Source organism: Hippocampus guttulatus, chromosome 18 (genome assembly GCF_054856545.1).
Source record: "Hippocampus guttulatus isolate MCC_2025c chromosome 18, RoL_Hgut_1.0, whole genome shotgun sequence".
In the NCBI taxonomy this organism is placed as follows: domain Eukaryota; kingdom Metazoa; phylum Chordata; class Actinopteri; order Syngnathiformes; family Syngnathidae; genus Hippocampus; species Hippocampus guttulatus.
The window spans coordinates 5030624-5047631 of NC_141278.1; the positions used below are offsets into that span (position 1 = coordinate 5030624).

The 17008-nt window shown below is 43.6% G+C and overlaps 3 protein-coding genes and 1 long non-coding RNA gene across 6 annotated transcripts in view; 2 read left to right on the forward strand and 2 right to left on the reverse strand.

Annotated features, from left to right (window-relative positions):
* ago2 (argonaute RISC catalytic component 2) overlaps positions 1 to 8232 on the reverse strand; it is a 17865-nt gene extending 9633 nt beyond the window's left edge. Inside the window, exons 1-19 of one of the 3 annotated variants that reach the window (XM_086136530.1) lie at positions 7998 to 8232; positions 6911 to 6958; positions 5727 to 5907; positions 5520 to 5640; positions 5252 to 5433; positions 4702 to 4838; positions 4466 to 4600; positions 4266 to 4353; positions 3869 to 4016; positions 3669 to 3788; positions 3103 to 3225; positions 2878 to 3011; positions 2609 to 2793; positions 2363 to 2522; positions 1694 to 1784; positions 1424 to 1618; positions 1164 to 1298; positions 970 to 1071; positions 57 to 256 (exon numbers count right to left, since the gene is read on the reverse strand). In XM_086136530.1, the coding sequence (XP_085992656.1) occupies positions 57 to 256; positions 970 to 1071; positions 1164 to 1298; positions 1424 to 1618; positions 1694 to 1784; positions 2363 to 2522; positions 2609 to 2793; positions 2878 to 3011; positions 3103 to 3225; positions 3669 to 3788; positions 3869 to 4016; positions 4266 to 4353; positions 4466 to 4600; positions 4702 to 4838; positions 5252 to 5433; positions 5520 to 5640; positions 5727 to 5907; positions 6911 to 6958; positions 7998 to 8016 (2504 nt within the window). In that variant the 5' untranslated portion in view covers positions 8017 to 8232. Of the gene's footprint in view, positions 1 to 56; positions 257 to 969; positions 1072 to 1163; positions 1299 to 1423; positions 1619 to 1693; positions 1785 to 2362; positions 2523 to 2608; positions 2794 to 2877; positions 3012 to 3084; positions 3226 to 3668; positions 3789 to 3868; positions 4017 to 4265; positions 4354 to 4465; positions 4601 to 4701; positions 4839 to 5251; positions 5434 to 5519; positions 5641 to 5726; positions 5908 to 6910; positions 6959 to 7997 lie in introns of all 3 variants that reach the window. The other 2 variants (XM_086136529.1, XM_086136531.1) reach the window with 2 other exon arrangements.
* A 1514-nt stretch (positions 8233 to 9746) lies between these two features.
* dlx5a (distal-less homeobox 5a) lies at positions 9747 to 11307 on the forward strand. Its single transcript, XM_086136772.1, has 3 exons — positions 9747 to 10283; positions 10442 to 10626; positions 10793 to 11307. The coding sequence occupies exons 1-3, from the start codon at positions 9935 to 9937 to the stop codon at positions 11108 to 11110; spliced, it is 852 nt and encodes a 283-aa protein (XP_085992898.1). The 5' UTR covers positions 9747 to 9934; the 3' UTR covers positions 11111 to 11307.
* Positions 11308 to 13687: 2380 nt separating this feature from the next.
* On the forward strand, positions 13688 to 16637 carry LOC147190757 (uncharacterized). Its single transcript, XR_015103805.1, has 3 exons — positions 13688 to 14175; positions 16011 to 16100; positions 16195 to 16637. It is a non-coding gene; the product is annotated as an uncharacterized LOC147190757 (long non-coding RNA).
* dlx6a (distal-less homeobox 6a) lies at positions 14316 to 16120 on the reverse strand. The gene is made up of 3 exons (XM_086137441.1): positions 15581 to 16120; positions 14976 to 15169; positions 14316 to 14866 (listed from the first exon to the last, which is right to left on the reverse strand). The coding sequence occupies exons 1-3, from the start codon at positions 15885 to 15887 to the stop codon at positions 14627 to 14629; spliced, it is 741 nt and encodes a 246-aa protein (XP_085993567.1). The 5' UTR covers positions 15888 to 16120; the 3' UTR covers positions 14316 to 14626.
* Positions 16638 to 17008: the final 371 nt, after the last annotated feature.

Sequence of the window (17008 nt, forward strand, 5' to 3'; positions counted from 1 at the left end):
CACAGGATGCACGATGTGCTGCGGACGCGCTGGCCAGCGGCCGCTGTCATCCTCACCTGTCGTGCTCTTTGTCCACCAAGTGATAGCGGGCGCGAAAAGCCACCAAATGGGCGTAGTAGGCGGGCGCCGGAATGGAAACGGAGCGGGTGCAGCGCACGTAAGTGTGGCACAGCTGATACGTTAGCACCTGCAGCTCATCGGAAGAGAAGTGATTGTCGTCCCAGAGCACGTGGTAGTGAGACGGCCTGCTGGTACCCTGCACGGTCGGGACAGTGATGATGCAGCGTCCGTGCTCGCGGTGGCACACGTTAACAGAAATGCCCACAAAACACGCATGACGCAGTCGATTTCTCTCTTTTTTTTTTTTTTTAAAGCAGCCAGAAAGTTTTGATCCTGCTTGTAGCAATAATAATTCCACCGTAGGGGTCATCATGGGCCAAACCACCCCACAAATGCTGTACAAACGGTGTTACTGTCTAGATTCTTCTTTGTGTTTACTGTCGAAAAATCCATTTTCTTCTTCAAACTAAACTTCTCACGATACAAAGTCCCCTCAGGAATCTGCACAAAAAAAGTGTTGATTCCGCAGAGAACAGTCCTGATTCTGCAGAAATTAAATCTTCAGTTTAAAGTCGATTTTCCACAGGCATGGGGGGGAAAAAAAAACCCACGACCTAAATTGACTGATCTCAAAGCTAATTAATGTATTAATAATTATTTTCAGAAAATATCTGCTAAATCAAAACACTGAAGACAAAATAATTAACACTTTTTCTCTCTAGCCTAACCTGAGAAACACTAGGCCTCTGTAGCACCAGGTCACTTATTTTTGCAACACCATCTTGTACAATGATTGTAAAGTTTTTAATTTACCGGCTCTTACAGCGTGTACACCACTTTGTATAGGTTTGCATCTCAACATGGGTTCAAAAATATGATCGGCCAGTCATCAGTGAAATCCTATTTTACCTGTATGCCAGCATGACTGCAAAGGTAGAAGTCAAATTCGGATGGGTGAGTGATTTTGGTGTCCACTGTGGTGCCTGCGGGAATGTTGCCACTCTTTCCAACCTGCGCAAAAGCAGCAACACATTTTACTCAGCGCATGGTGAAAAAAAAAGACGATTCCTCAAGGTTAGCATGACGAAAGCCATAATACTGACCCTCTCGTTTCGGTCTGTGCAAAACAGCCTGGTGTGGTGTCTCTTCTGGACTACTACAAAGGTGATACCGGGCTGGTAGTCTTTCTCCAGCTTGATGCAGGCCTCTCTGATTGCAAGCAGTTCATGCTGAAGAACCTGCAGGTTGAGAGATTTTGAGACAATATCCAACCCCCCCCCCCCCCCCGCCCCCACAAAAAACACCCAAAACCCTGTTTTTCGTCTTACTCATATTTGCGCATTATGCCCGCTCCGTGTATCACCTGGTTGAACTGTCCTTCGGAGATGCCATCCCGGTAGTAGATGATTCTGGTCGGCTTGAAGCGGGTCGACTTGTAGAACTGGATGAGCAGCTCTCTCACCATGGTGGCCAGGTCCTGGATGATATCCTGTCGGTGCTGCTGGACCCGAACGGTGGCGCAGTATCGGCTGGGGTGGGCGTCCATGCTACCGACAACCTGCGGGGGACAATTTTGCGGTCCATTGAGCAATTCGGTTCGGGAATATAGCGCAAACCATGAGACGTTTCTTACAGCTGCAATGGAGGGCTTTTTTCCATCTCCCGCAGGAGGATGAGTTACATCGGCACCAAGAAAGATGACAGGCTGCTGAAACACCAACGGCCTAAAATAAAATATTGGGGCAGAAGCATAAGCTAAGGCACAGAAACATTTGTTGTAAATACTTGGGCATTCGCCACATTAAATTTCAACTGTATTGCGTAGGGATTCAGTCTTGTTAGGTTGAACAACAAACAACAAAAGTAAACTAATCCGCATCTTTTCACCTCAATATTGTAATTGCAATTTTTTTCCAAAAAGCCTCTTCGCATGTTTTTTTTCACAACACAAGCAACATATAACATCTAATGTATTATGACCATTTTGGTCTTACAGGTTTACGCTCAAATAAAGGCAAATGAGCCATTAATTTCAATGAAAGTTTTTCTACAATAACTAGGATTGTTAAATTACAAAACACTCTTAGTTCGCCACATCAACTTCACTAAAACCGCCTCAACAAGTGTGGTGCAAACAAAGTCATTGTCATAAATTTATGAATTCAAATCAATCTATGGAATAAATATGTGGTCTGCACTCCTTAAGTACTCAACTTTGATTAAAATGCCCAGCCACGGTGGCATGTAAAAAAAAATAAAAATGCTATTTGGTGTACTTTTAAGAGATGCATCTCCAACTGACCGTCCCTGAGGAAGTAGGATGTTGTTGACGCCACCCAGCTTGACATTGATCTTCAGACAGAGGTTGGAGAGGGTCTGCGGCGTCGTCTTCTGGACATTCTTCACCTGCACGCACTGGGTGGCCATCCCAAGGACTGTGTCTCCGACACGCTTTACCTCGGCTACAATCCGAATTAATTGAATGTGACCACACAACACAGCATGAACTGAAGTAAGGTTTGCAGAAATGTGTGACTGGATCCCTCACCGTAGACTGGAGTCTTTCCTGGTAGGATGACGACAACCAGCTGGAGGCCCTGGTACGTGTACTTGAGGTGTCTGAACATGGGCTCCACGCTATCGGCGCCCTGGGCGTACTTACAGAAGCAGGGCTGACCCTGAATGGGCATGCCTGCATCCCGGGAGATCTTCCTGAGCTGATCTGTGAATGCTCTAAAACAGCCGATTTTTTAAAACCAGGTTAGAAAAAGATGTCTCTGTACATGATACTACAAACGCTCCTAGGATGTTACTCACTTAAGTAAGAGTTCAGTGCACTGTCTCTGTGGTGCAAAGCAAGCGATGGCCCACACTTTGATTTCGATGCCAGTGTGGAACTGCTTGTTCCTCATGTCCCAGACGCCCTGGATTGGCGTGGCTATCGCCTTGTTCTGGAAGCAACAATAAACGCAAGTGCTGTCACGATATTCTCGTGAAGCCATCTGAAACAATCACTGTACTTACAACTGCTGATGGACATACCCTGCCTCCATACAGAATGGAGGGTGCTTGGAGGACACGGCCGTTCACTTCCGTCATCTCGTCCCTCACCATCACTCCAAATTCGCGAACGTATGGGTCAGTGTTGAAGTTGGCGCTTCTCATCTGGACACAAGCACGTGTGCATTTTCGATGGTTTGACTATAGAGTTCTCAAAAAAACAACTCCCTGTCCCTCGTCCACTGTGCGCATCTCACACCTCCCCTCTCTGCTCGTTTAGAAAGATGAAAAAAAAAAAAAAGTTAAGTGGCGGGAACTAAATTCAACTCTGCACGCAGCCAATAATAGAGATCACTACTTGGACATTCCCTTAAAAAAAGAAAAATAATTGATTGCATGTGACAGACAGAATCAATGGGAATTGAAACCGTGACTTTTTTAAACCACGATAAACCATCAAACCAGTATTCGGCCCATACCTAGTTTTAACTCTTTGGGACCTTGGAAAAATTCAGAGCTTCACAAGAGGCCGTTACAATTGGCTGCATTCATTCCTAAAAGCGCGCATGGTTGAGCAAAAATCTGAAATCATCAAATATTTCACTCACCAGTTTACTAATTTCATCCTGACGGTCAGGTGCTGATCTAGCAGTGGCACGGATCATTGTAGAGGTTTGATTGTCTGTCAGTTTTTTGATGCAGCGCTGTCCTGCAACTATGTTACACACCTGGGAACACACATGACAACTAGCTTGAGAAAAATAGGAGGTGGATGAGCTTCTACTTGGCTGCGTTGGTAGTTACTCACTTCTAGAGGCAGGTAGGTGTGCTTTTGCTCCTGCCCCACTTGTAGACACGGCAGGTGGGGGTATCGCAGCATGAGTTTGTATTTATCTTTGAAGTACTGCGCCACGGTGCACTCAATAGTTTGGCCGTTCTCCTGCTGCAGGGGGAAGCTGACGGGGGAGAAAACACTGCATGACTTCCATGACACACATTTAACTTTTCCACTGCGCCATACATGCACAAATCAGAAGCTGAGGACATGTTCAACCCCCCCCCCCCCCGCATTTCTGTTGCTAGGTCATGGATTATATTTATGACACTTAAGCAAGAATACACACAGCAGAGGGAGATTAAAACACACACACATGCCAGCAAAAAAAACAAACAAACAAACAAACAAAACCCAAGATTATTCTTACGTTTGATGGCTTGCTGGTCTTCTGGTCACATTGCACACTCTGTATTTTCTCTTCATCTGTCCACAATGTGTGATCTCCACTTTCAGGCCTGGAAGAAGGAATTGCGTTCAAGATTTGTGATTCCAAGTAATGTAGACACTGACAAATATGTTGTCCAGCAAAAAACAATTTTTTTTTAAAAAGAACACCGGACACCCTACCTTTAATTTCTTTGGTAAATTTAACTCTTTGAGAGTCTGTTAAGGGCTTCTGTTGTTCTTCAATGCTTTTGAAATCCAAGACCTCACACATGAACTCAATTACAGGCTGAGCTTTATAGAACGCGGTGGCCGAAACTGCAAAAATTAATAAATAAAAACAACAACAACATTAAAGAAAAAATTTGATTAGAATTTACATTTGTAGAAATGACTTGATGACACTGACAGAAATTTACCATCAATATTGAGCATCATTTTCCAAAGGGAAGGCCTGACAGACTGGTGGAAGCCAAACCACACCTCTCTACCGCCACCCAGTGGATTGGAACAGCCCTCTGAGGGAGTGAAGAAAGAACGACCCACCGGAGTATACCTAAAAAAAAAAGGGGGGGGGGGGGGTCAGCCACATAAAGTCGAGAAATTGGATGGCTCCAATCAAGACTGAATAAAGGAATAGTTTTTGACAAGTCCAACAAACTGGAATACATAAATGTTGTGGTCGTAGTATGCCACTGAGCGTCCTCCATTTTATTTTTATGCATGTATATATTCCAATAAAATAGTGTAAAAAATGATTAGGTGTCATTAATAATGTCAGCTCAAAGACAAACTGGTTTTAAATAAATTACACTAACGTAAATTGCCATAACTTCATCAAAATTAAACATACTGTACCAATTCTACCTATGCTGGGATCTCAACGTAAATAAATGTCACCATGATCCAGATAAAATTGTGATCTACGTTCTGCGTACTAAGAATCAGAAATGACGTTTTGGGGCGTACCTCATAGAGGGCAAATGTCTCATGACCACATCCAGAGCTTGGATGGTCTCAAATGGGACACTGGGTAGCCGCCCTGACAGGGCCTCATGCAGAGCTTGCAGGCTCACGCACGACACCCACTTGATGGAGACTTTGAAGCTGCGGTCCTTGCCCTCCCCTGGAATGGTCACCTCAAGCTCCACCTGCGGAGATCATGAAGGGATAAGTTCTCCCAAGGCGCATATCCTTGACGTCCTTTAAAAAAAAAAAAAAAAAAAAATGGACAGACCTTGTCTCTGCCTATTGGCAAGGGCATGGCTGTGTACAGGTTCTTCCTGCCATCATACACTGGCTTTCGATCCCCAAAGATCTGGGTCTTAAAGTGCTGGACCATGTGCTCCACAATTTCACTGAGAAGGGGGAGGGGGAAAAAAAAAGACGCCCCCTTAGATTTGAAAATATAATTGAAAAGAAGCCAGCACAAACTGGTACACACCGGTTGACCCTCCTGGGACATTTCTCCGGCTTGATGTCAATGTCATAATGGTACACTTCCAGTTTGGGGATTTCCATCTCAAAGAAATTGGCCTGAAGCTTGATTGTCCTGCCCATGGTGCCAAAGTCTGGTCTCGAGGGTGGCTTGAACACATATTCTGGCACTGGGGATGAGGGCGGCTCTATAACAGAAAGCGACATGCAGTTAAAATAACAGCAAGTTATTCAAGGCAGCTTTTCCTTTGGTCAGCAGTGGCGTGACTTGGGACGCTCAGTTTTGCGCGAGTATTGCAGAAAAGGGTGAAAACCGTGTCACACTGAAGGCAGCGGGAGAACAACTCTCTATATTCACCCCACACCTGTCCGTCATATTGCTGATTAGACTTAATTGTTCACCGACTTCTTCCAATCAGTTTCTGACGATATTAGGGAACTTTGTTTTCTGCTACTCTTAACACTCGTGATAACACCTTTGCATTGAAACTTCTACAGGCCAGTGTGTCATGAGTTACACACACCTTCAAGAGGGTTGGCATGAAAATGAAGGCATCTGTTTTGCAAACACGACACGCCCAGACAATTTGAGCAAAGTCAAAAAATGTGATGGAAATAAAACGATGATTGTGACACACTATGGCAGGAATAAATATATATATATTCTTCTCTGAGGAAAAAAAATGTTGAAATTACAACAACTTTGAAGCCCACCAGCGCGACAGATTGGAATGTGATGAACTTTGGAGAGTTCAATTTGAAACCCCAGGCTGGCACTACATATTACACTGCCAAATGGCGGTCTGACTGGTTTGCATAAAATTCTCCTTCAAGTTTTTGCTAGCTCATAAAGAATAGACCAGCAAAACCTGAAACCAACCAATCTGATAAATGCAGTTCTACATTCTAAGGCTGAACAATTTTGAAAATGAAGCGACTGTTATTGCAAATTTTCCCCTTGAGAATGCAATTGCAATTTAATATGCGATTTTTTTTGTTTCAAAGTCCTCTTTTTGTGTATTTTTTTTAAACAAACAAGCAATAAATTGATCACCATCCGACCAACATGAAAGACCCCCCTCCCCTCAAAATTGTAACCTCTGCATTTAAACAAAAATTGCATTCCACTGCATTGAGATGTGAATTTACCAAAGGTCCAGCTGGGCAATGCATAAATTTAAAGAAACTTACCAGAGCTCGCTGACCCAGAAGAACGTGGCCCCTCAAACATCTCTGTAGCTAAACATGAAAAAGATATGTTAAAAATGACATTATATAGATTTTTGTTTGTATCATACAGGTTGTACAAATACATGAATGAATATATCTTATCAATACGAGGCCAGAGGAACCACAACAACCTGTTAATCTGAAGAAAAGCGGGAGCCACCCATTCCACTCCAGATAAGTCAAGTCAAGTCAACAGTATTTATAGAGCACTTTCAAACAGCCATCGCTGCATACAAAGTGCTGTACATGGAGCAATTTAACATGCACAATAAACAGTAAGACAAATAGTAAGTAAGTCAGTAAGATAAATTTAGAGTTGAAGTGCAAGTACTTAAATGTCAAAGCAATCGTTGATTATGCGTCGATAGAAGAAATATTTTGAAACAATTACAAAAAATACACTTGTTAGTCGTGATGGGTATAATAATGCGAGTTACTCGTGGAAAAAAAAATCACAATGCAGAGCCATTCTGAACTAATTAATTAGGTCAACTATAACTCCACAGCAGCAATGTTTGTCTGTCACCCAATTACACCAAACCTTTGTTTATCACAAATGCACGCGCGCACGGGATTTAGTAAAGTGTATGTAACATAAGCGTATTTATATCTTTACCTCAGCTAAAATTGGTGATGAGATTAGATGGCACGATCAGGCGCTAAATATTCCCGCAAACCAAATTCACCCGTGATACACAATCATCATAAATTGATCTGGTGAACGTTAACTAAAATGACACGTACAAATAACCACGATACTTTATTTCACATCCAGTCCCAAACGAGTATTTGGAAGATTCCAAGTTTCGGGGGAACGAGGTTGGCTCGAAGCTAACTTGGCTAACAGCAGCTTGTTGTTGCACGCTAAGCTTGCTCGCCAATTACTGCTGCACATAACATTGAACCGATGTTCAACAATTTGGGTGAACTAGCTTGCTAAAACAATCAACTAATAATTTCCCTCGGTGCTGAGTAAAAATAAGGCGAAATTCTTGACGGTTGTGTTCACTTTTGGCAACTATGGTTTAGCTTAGCTCGTACCACTTACCTCCACCAGTGGGATACATTTTGTCGACTTTTAAACCCCTGTCGTGGCCGTAAAAATGCTCCACTTCACGTCGGCGAATTCCAAGCAAAAGTCATGCGTGGTGGGAAAAGTAGTTCGGTAAAAAACATGGGTATGTGAGATGGGAAATTGTTATATTTGCTAAATACTCAGAGTCGCTCATCCTCAGCGCGGCCCCATCCCCCCAACTCACAAACACTACGAGTGCGAAGCTAGCACAGAAAGGAGCTCGGCATCCACAGAGAATACCCTTGTGCTTACTTCCGGCTTCGGTTACGCCCTCTTCGGTTCAACCTGTTGCGCTTTTATCACGCGGAACTGATTTTTTTCTTCCATCCTTATATATTTGTTCTGTTTTTTAAATTATGTTATAATTAACCTATCTATTCTTAGACTTGCATTTCTAATATGAGCATTTTTTTTAGCCCCGCAGGAGGGGAACTATTTTGGGGATTCAGTGGATGACGTCCGATGCAAGTCATGCACTTGACAAGGATTAAGAAGCAGAAAGAAATGTCTTGACTTTTTTAAACTATAAATGTAACCCTTCAAAAATCTTATGTAACATTGTTTCAATTACTAAACATGAGATTAATTTATAAATAATGTATATGTGAAACTCACTGCGCTGCATCGGTTCTCGACTACAAATGGCGCGCTTTTCGCTATGAAAAAAGCATTTCCGGGTCATGGAGGCGAGCAGTCAAAGGACGTACATGAAATTAGGTTAAATATCCAATTATTCTTTGAGAGGCAATGTAAAGTTTGCACCTGAAATTTATGTGGGAGTTTGATTTATACAAGTGTTTCTAAATTATCTCCCGAAAAGACGGCATATTTGAAAGTTGTACCTACTGTAGCTGTTTTTCAGTCACAAACCAACTACTACTAGTAGTACTACTACAAATACTGCTACCACTACTACGATATAAGAACAAAAGCCTGATTCCCAGAATTAAGTGACAATTTTACCCACATAACTAAACATACGTTTTTGAATATATGCAAGACATCCGGGTACTGTTATGTACGTATTTCCGGACTGGGATTTCTGAGACCATATGCACTTACACAATATGCACACTAGTCGTCACTGTTCACCACTGGATGGCAGCCTTATTTTCTTCATTGTCTCCTTTGTTTGGGGCTTAAAACATTTCTTGGCTTGTGATTCATTTAAAAACGCAATTAAAAGTAAAGGATGAGGTCTATAGTGATGATTTGATCTTGTGTATATGCTTATAATGGTTGCTTCAGAGATGTAGGGTATTATTTCAGAAGTTACTCGTTAACACAAATAGTTCCCAAAAAAAGCAATAAACAATTACTTTTTTTTGTTGCTTATACTTGTTTATTCCAGTCGTTTTCTATGCAGTAATATTATGTTTATATTCGGTAAATAGGTTTCATGATTTAGAATGGAATTAGTCAGAACAATTCGTTGATGTATACATCATGTCCAACTTTATATACGTTTAGATATAAATTAGCAACACGTGCAAACAGTTATATTGCTTCCACACGAAAGTGCAGTCATGTCCGGGTGAATCCCTTCCAAAAAGGAAGCTGCCAGTGTGAAGTGAGTGTAGTTGTGAACGTGTTACCACGCGTGCGTGTGTGTGAGTGTGTGTGTGCGTGTGTGTGTGTGTTTACGTGTGTTTGTGTGTGCGTGTCCTGGCCAATGGAACCAGATCCTCCCTGCAGTGCGTAAGAGCGCGTTTAGGATTTAACCAAGTCTTTGCTGCGCGCCTGGCTGCAGTCTTCACCAGAGCCCGACGACCTGAGACTATTCCCACAATGCCAGTGTAGTTTCCACACCACTTTGGAGCCTCTACGCCTCGTTTGTTGTTCTCCATTTTTATTTTTTGGTTTGTTTTTGTTGTACTCGTTGAACTGTTCCAAGCGTTCCCTTCCGAAGTATGACTGGAGTATTTGACCGGAGAATCCCGAGTGTCAAACCAGCAGATTTCCAGACTTCTTTCCAACTCTCCGCCATGCATCATCCTTCCCAGGAATCTCCTACTTTACCCGAGTCCACCGCCACGGATTCTGGCTACTACAGTCCGGCCGCTGGAGTCTCTCACGGCTACTGTTCGCCCACTTCAGCGTCGTATGGAAAGCAGCTCAATGCTTACCAGTACCAATACCCGGCCGTGAACGCGTCTCCTCGGAATTTTCCGAGCAAATCTTACACAGACTACTCGTACACGACTCCAGCCTACCATCAGTATGCTGGTGCCTACAGCAGAGCTCAACCAAGTCCACAAGGTAAGAACTTACTATTCATTCTTATTATTATTCATAATAATAATAATCAAATCGCTAGGCTATTTTTTGCACCGCATTTTAAAAAGAAAACATGACGGTTTAATTGAATTTGTCGTTGATGGAATAGGAAATAAAATGAAGATATTTATTCTGTATAGAAAAGGAGATTGCCGAGCCTGAGGTGAGAATGGTGAACGGAAAGCCGAAGAAAGTGCGAAAACCTCGGACTATCTACTCCAGTTTCCAGCTGGCCGCCCTGCAAAGGCGCTTCCAGAACACGCAGTACCTGGCCTTACCCGAAAGAGCCGAACTGGCCGCCTCGCTGGGTCTCACGCAAACGCAGGTGAGATTAAATCACAAATTTGGTTATATCTCATTTCGCAGATTTTTATGCTTCATTTTCATGAAAAATAATGTGCGTAATTTACGTGCGTTATTCCATTCCGCGTCTGCATGCTACATCTGCGTTATAGTTTTGCTTTAGACCGCTGTTTTTTTTTCTACCCCAGGTGAAAATTTGGTTCCAGAACAGGAGATCCAAAATGAAGAAGATCATGAAAAACGGCGAGCTCCCCCCGGAACACAGCCCCAGTTCCAGCGACCCCATGGCCTGCAACTCCCCACAGTCCCCCGTCGTGTGGGACACGCACGGGCCCGCCAGGCCGCACAGCCTGCAGTCGCAAAGCCTCAACACATCGGCCTCTAACTTTTTGGAAAGCTCGGGGTCGTGGTACACAACCTCAGTCGGAAGCTCGGTGGCCGCCCACCTGCAGAATCCCAACTCGATACAGCACTCGTTGGCTCTCGGAGCGGGGACGTTATATTAAAAAAAATGTTGTTTCATTTAATTTTTTTCTAAAAAAAAAAAAAAAAAAAACTTCTATGGGACTCGTTTTGACATTTCAGGGGAATATGCAATGTATTTGACAGTCATAGAAGAAACATGTAAAATGTGTAAATGTGTGCATGTAATTTATTGCATTTTTTTTTGGAAAACTATTAAACGTTTAAATGGACAATGGAACTCTGCAAGCTCCGATTCTATTTTCCCGTCTTATCTGCCCTGCGGATTTACCTGGAAAATCGGCCAAATATCACAGCCATTAAAAAAAAAATCTGGCTCAGGTGAGATTTTTTTTAATGACATGCTTGTAAATCACAGCTGCAGTAGCGAGATGAATTATTCAGATTATGTTTCACTTGGCACGCCCTGCCGTTTATTTCCATTTTTATAGATTTGCAACGTTTTAAAAAAACACATTAACACAAATCTGTCGCAGAGATGATCATTTAGAAGGGAAACCTAGGCTTTTATTGCACATTTTGTTCTTCAACATAAAGCATGCATTTCTCTTCATTGCATTTGTCATGACTATTGATTTTATTGCTGTCCACACGACAGCTCCGAAATCTTTTTCTTTTTTTCTTTTTTTTTGTGCTTGCAGACAGTCTGCAGTCTCCCTCGCTTTGTGTCCTCCGCAATTAGACACTTTGAATGGCAGCGAGGGGGCGACGGGGAGGGAGGTGTTGGGTGGGTGGGTGGGTGCTTGGTTGTGGGACGCCACGGAGATCTGAGACAATCCGCATTCCTGTGGGGGTAGGCCGGCTCCAGAGCTCTGCCACTCCCGGCCGCAGCCCACCTTCCGGGTAAAATCAAACAGAAGGCGAAATCCTCCGCAGCGTCACCATGTCATTAGCAGCCAGAGCCACCGTGAAACCACTAAATAAACCTTGCCACTTACAAAACACATTTAAGCATTTGAAATGGAGCTAATTGAATTTCCCCGGGCATGCGCACAAAAGATCATGCATGCGTTTTTTTAATCTACACTAAATGCACCCTAGTCCCCCCTCCCTTTCCCTCACGTTTATTCAGACGCCACACGCTGTCACATTTGACCCACGCAACCTCCACCTGATACACAAACCTGTTTTTTGATCCTTACGTGGTCACTGTTGTTGTCTTGTAGAGCCAAGATTCACCATTAGATTTTCTACGACAATCCATATTTTAGTTTAGTGAGTAATATGTGTTGAAATCGACAAAAAAAAGAATCTAGGAGATGTTTTATTTTGTATTTTACATTCAAAAATATAAAAGCACGCCAAACAAAAATTCATTTGACTTCTTCCGTAATTAAGTAGAACGCGATTTACTTGCTCCTCACGCCTGTCACGACATGGCAAAGTCTTCATTATTTGTAACAAATATTTTTGGACCAATGAAATGAAATTGGATAATTCCCCATATACGGCACACCTGATGCTTGGGAATCACCCTTCTTTTCTGTATAAACTGTCGTCCTAATCCTAAATCAGACGACTACATGTCCACGCAGTACATGCACACAGCGGTGCCATTAAATGGAGAGCCCACGTTTATTCCCAACCGAATATTTTCCACTCAACTACTACCAAACCCCACCCCACTATTTATTTTTTATTTTTTATGTTGCATCAAATCGAGTAAAAAATAATGACTGCTAGTTTTACTGGACAGCTCCAACTGTAACACTCCACAATAATTATTCTCCATGCAGGATTAGGGCCGCCCCATTATCATAATCTGGACATTGACAATTACCTATAATTTGCAAAGATGCGCACGGTTCTTGATTGTAGAGGGCCCTTTTTCCCCTCCTTTCCTCTCTCCCAAACTCGCCATCACTAAACAGTGACAGTAATAACAGCTAATTTTGCAGCCAATATATAAGAGCCTACCACGGTGTGCAAACACTTTCCCACCTGGATTTGCTTACGGAGCCACCGACGCGGTGCACGTTGGCCATTTGCGTGTTTTTGGTGAGAAGCACGAGGAAGGTAAGGTTGTCTCTGGGTTCACCTTTTTTTTTCGCATTCTGGATGCTAAAATCGATCCAATTTGCATTGTGGTTGACAGATTAGGCTGCATAGAGACGTCAATAATATATGATGAAAAACACTGGATAGGCCCTCACTCGGGAGGTACATATAGTACCTGTAGTAACCAGAATATATAAATATATATATATATGTATATGTATATGTATATATATAAAACATTAACAAACGTTATGAAATATCTAGCTAGCTAGCGAGCTAGCTAACTAGCAAGCTAGCTATCTACCATCTAGCTCTATTATCTTTTCTACTATCTATTCATCTTTAGTCGACGATGTAAGGTGTTATGTATGATATTTGTGGATCTTGTTGATGTTTCGGATGTTTATACGGCTTTGGTACATGCTTGCCGGGCACACATGCCGGATGATGCAGACGGATTGTCGTGTATGTGTGTGTGTGTGTGCGTGCGTGTGTGTGCGTGTGTGTGTGTGTGTGTGTGCGTGTGTGTGTCCGCGCCCCCAGGTAGTCTGAATGTGCGCCAGTGGGGCATCCGCGACTTTGACAGCTGCATGGAGCCTTTTCACCATGCAGTCGTCATCTCAGATAATATCCCCAACGCTCTCTCCTTTTCGACAATTTGTGTATGAATAACCGAATAATTTCCCCTCTTTGTTCCATCCGCACTACCTCCAAACCAAAATAAAGATGCCTTTTAGTATTAAAGTGGTAGAAAATTACAGGTAATTATCTTTGACGGTAAAAACGCTGTAATCAGCGGGCTACATCAAAAATTACCCTAATTATGCCTGCATTTATGAGAAAGAGGGGGAAAAAAGCCTCACTTGGATAAAAACCCCGCAAATTGTCCCAAATATCTCCTTCATATTGAACGCCACTGCAGCTGGCTGCTTTGTTCGGCATCGATCCCGCGGAGCTTGGCATTTAACGGCCTGCATTAGGACGGAGAGACGGCAGAAAACATTTTGTCAATACTTCCAATAATTGAGGGTGGAATGACCTGCGTGCGGCGAGAGTCTTTGGAGGTGAATGTAGGCAACGGCGGTGCAGGGTAAGTTCATTTCCTCGCTCGAGCATTCATAGCCTATTACCGCTTTTTAGATCGACGTGGCGCGTTTCTTGCATGCAATGTTGGCCCAATATGAGGGAGAATTGTTTGGATTATTTTTTTTTTAAAGCACACAGAGCATGTTTTGAGTCACGGTTTACTCGATCTGACAGAACGTAAAAAGTGTATGTACAAGTGAAGTGGCTGATTCTATTTACAGACACACGATTTCAACAATAACAACAAAAATAAAAATAAAAATAAAATAATAAAGCAGTGTACAAAGTCCACGTGTGAGTCAGTCTTTGCCCAAATTGGCTCAAAATGTCACTGACAATATTTGGTGACGGATGACAGCAGTACAGTCATATATACTTTGTGATAACGCCACTGAACAGTCCCCTCCTTATTATCCGTCCCAAATTTCCAGGCCGCATCCGGAGGCCTCCATAGTCTATCTCTGCATGGAGTCTTGGTGCGGGGATGAATACCAGTGAGAGTAGCCCGGCATGTAGCTGTTGGCTGCCATGTTTACTCCTTTGGATGTGGCCGAGACGTCCCATATGGGCGGGATGGACGGGGAGCGTGGGGAGAGGGTCATGGAACCCGGCATGGGGTCACTTTCGTGCGGGTTGCCGCCTTGCTTGAGTAGCTTCTTGAACTTGGATCTCTTGTTCTGGAACCAAATCTTTACCTGTAAAAAAGGAAAAAAAAATGCAATGCAATTAGAAATGAATCCACGACCTCCCTCCCCCCTCCTATATTGATTTTTTTTCCCAAGATGCATGCAGAATTCGTTCTACCTGCGTTTGTGTTAGTCCTAACGAGGCGGCCAACTCGGCCCGCTCAGGTAAGGCGAGGTACTGCGTTTGCTGGAAACGGTGATTGAGCGCCTGGAGCTGCAAACTGGAATAAATGGTCCTGGGCTTGCGGATCTTCTTCCCTTTGCCGTTAAAACGAATCTCCCCGTTTTCAATCACTGTCGTCTTCTGCTGCTCTGCAACAAAAAGAGAAGCAATGATCATCCAAAAACACTTTCCAAATGTCTAAATCGGCGAAATCGCGCGCCGGTGAGGCCCGTTTTTTAATTTATTTTTTATTGAGCTGTCATTTTTTTTCTTCCTCCCAGATATCGCCGCTAATGACGTGTCAATTAAATGCTAATTACAACATTCAAGGCTGCCTGCATTTCTGTTCGCGTGGTTGTGCGGTTTGCGCGGTACAGATGATCACACCCTGTTGTTGTTTCTTTTTGGAGGGGGAGGTGAGGAGGACATTAAACGTCCGACATAAAAGGACGGCTCTGGGAAGATAATCGAATTATTTGACTGCTTGTACGCACGCGTGGAGGTGGCGCAATAGAGGCGGACAAAATAATAATACTAATCAGAGGCGGTTTTGGTCTTACCTGCGCCGTCTAACCTCGTCTGTCCTCCCGTGTTGTTGTGGTAGGTGGACAGGTAGGGGCTGTGGTGCGGATGGCTCACGTAAGGGTACGCTAGGGACCTGTTGTAGGTGTTGCCGGCCGGATAGGCGGCGGTGTTGTCATGCTGGTGGTGGTGCGTTCCCGAGTGGAGACAGTGAAGCGGGTAGTGGGCGCCCGCCATGGACGGCGAGTTCTGTTGCGAGTGTGACTGTTGGCCAAACTCCATGAAAGCAGACTTGGACGAGTCCTGCGCCTCCAGACCGCCAGCCATCGTAGTCATGGTCATCATCGAATTTTCCTGCCTTGAGAGCACTCACCCCCCTCTCTCTCAAGACCGAATCGGCTTCCTCTCTCTCTCTCTCTTTCTCTCTCTCTCTCTCTCTTTACCGCGCGCTGCTCTTTTTCCGATCAGGTCCCGGCTTCCCCCCCCGACCGCCACCACGACCACCAACCACCACGAGGGACTTTAATCTCTCCGTCCGGTTGATAATTCTCGCTCAAGGTAGGCTAGAAGAGATGGAAGATTTTCTTTTTTTTACTGCTAAAATCGCACCCTTGCTTGCAGACACTACAAGTAAAATGGTTTGTCTCCAAAGGGCAGCGCCTTCCTATTGGTCATCCGGCCGCAACGTCATCATGCAGGGGCTGTGCGCTTCACGGAGACTTGAGCTGGAGTTAACCCACCTTACCAGCTCCGACTACAACTTCGAGGCGGGGGGGGGGGGGGGATAATAAACACGGGATGGGAAAGACGCCTAATTCCCACAGACAAGCTGAGCTGCTTGGAATTGCCCTTATCGCTTTTCACTTTCTTTTTCTGCCCAACCCAAACAACCGAATTACGCACGAGAATGCACATTGTTGTGCACCGGCATCACGAACCGGCAGCACATATGTGCTCATTTTATTTTTCCCAATCGCGTCGCACTCTTATTTTACTCCCTGATAGGAAAAGCATTAACATATACATTGTATGTAAAATATATATCAAAGTAAATAAAGATGTGGTGTATCCTATCTTGACTTGTAGGACCAACCAGCCGATTTGTGTACATTTATTTCCACTAATAACATCTTCATGTTTGCACTGCCCCTAACAATGATCATGAAACAGATTCGCCCCTCCCCCACCCTGCCCCCCTTTTGCAGCCCTCCCTGTTTACTAGAACAATTTATCCCATCAAATTGGGCTGACGATTGAAAAGAAACAGGCACACGGCACAGCTGATAATTACATTAACAATAACAATATCCCCCAAAATGCAATGGGTGACTTGGGGATTCCAAAATAACGTGTCATATTTTCTCACGATAATGAGGCCCGAGAGCTTCTTTACAAAATCAAATTAAATTTTTAAATCAAAGAATACCATTTCTAGTTTTTTTTCTCCTCTGTGGAGTGTAGCATTA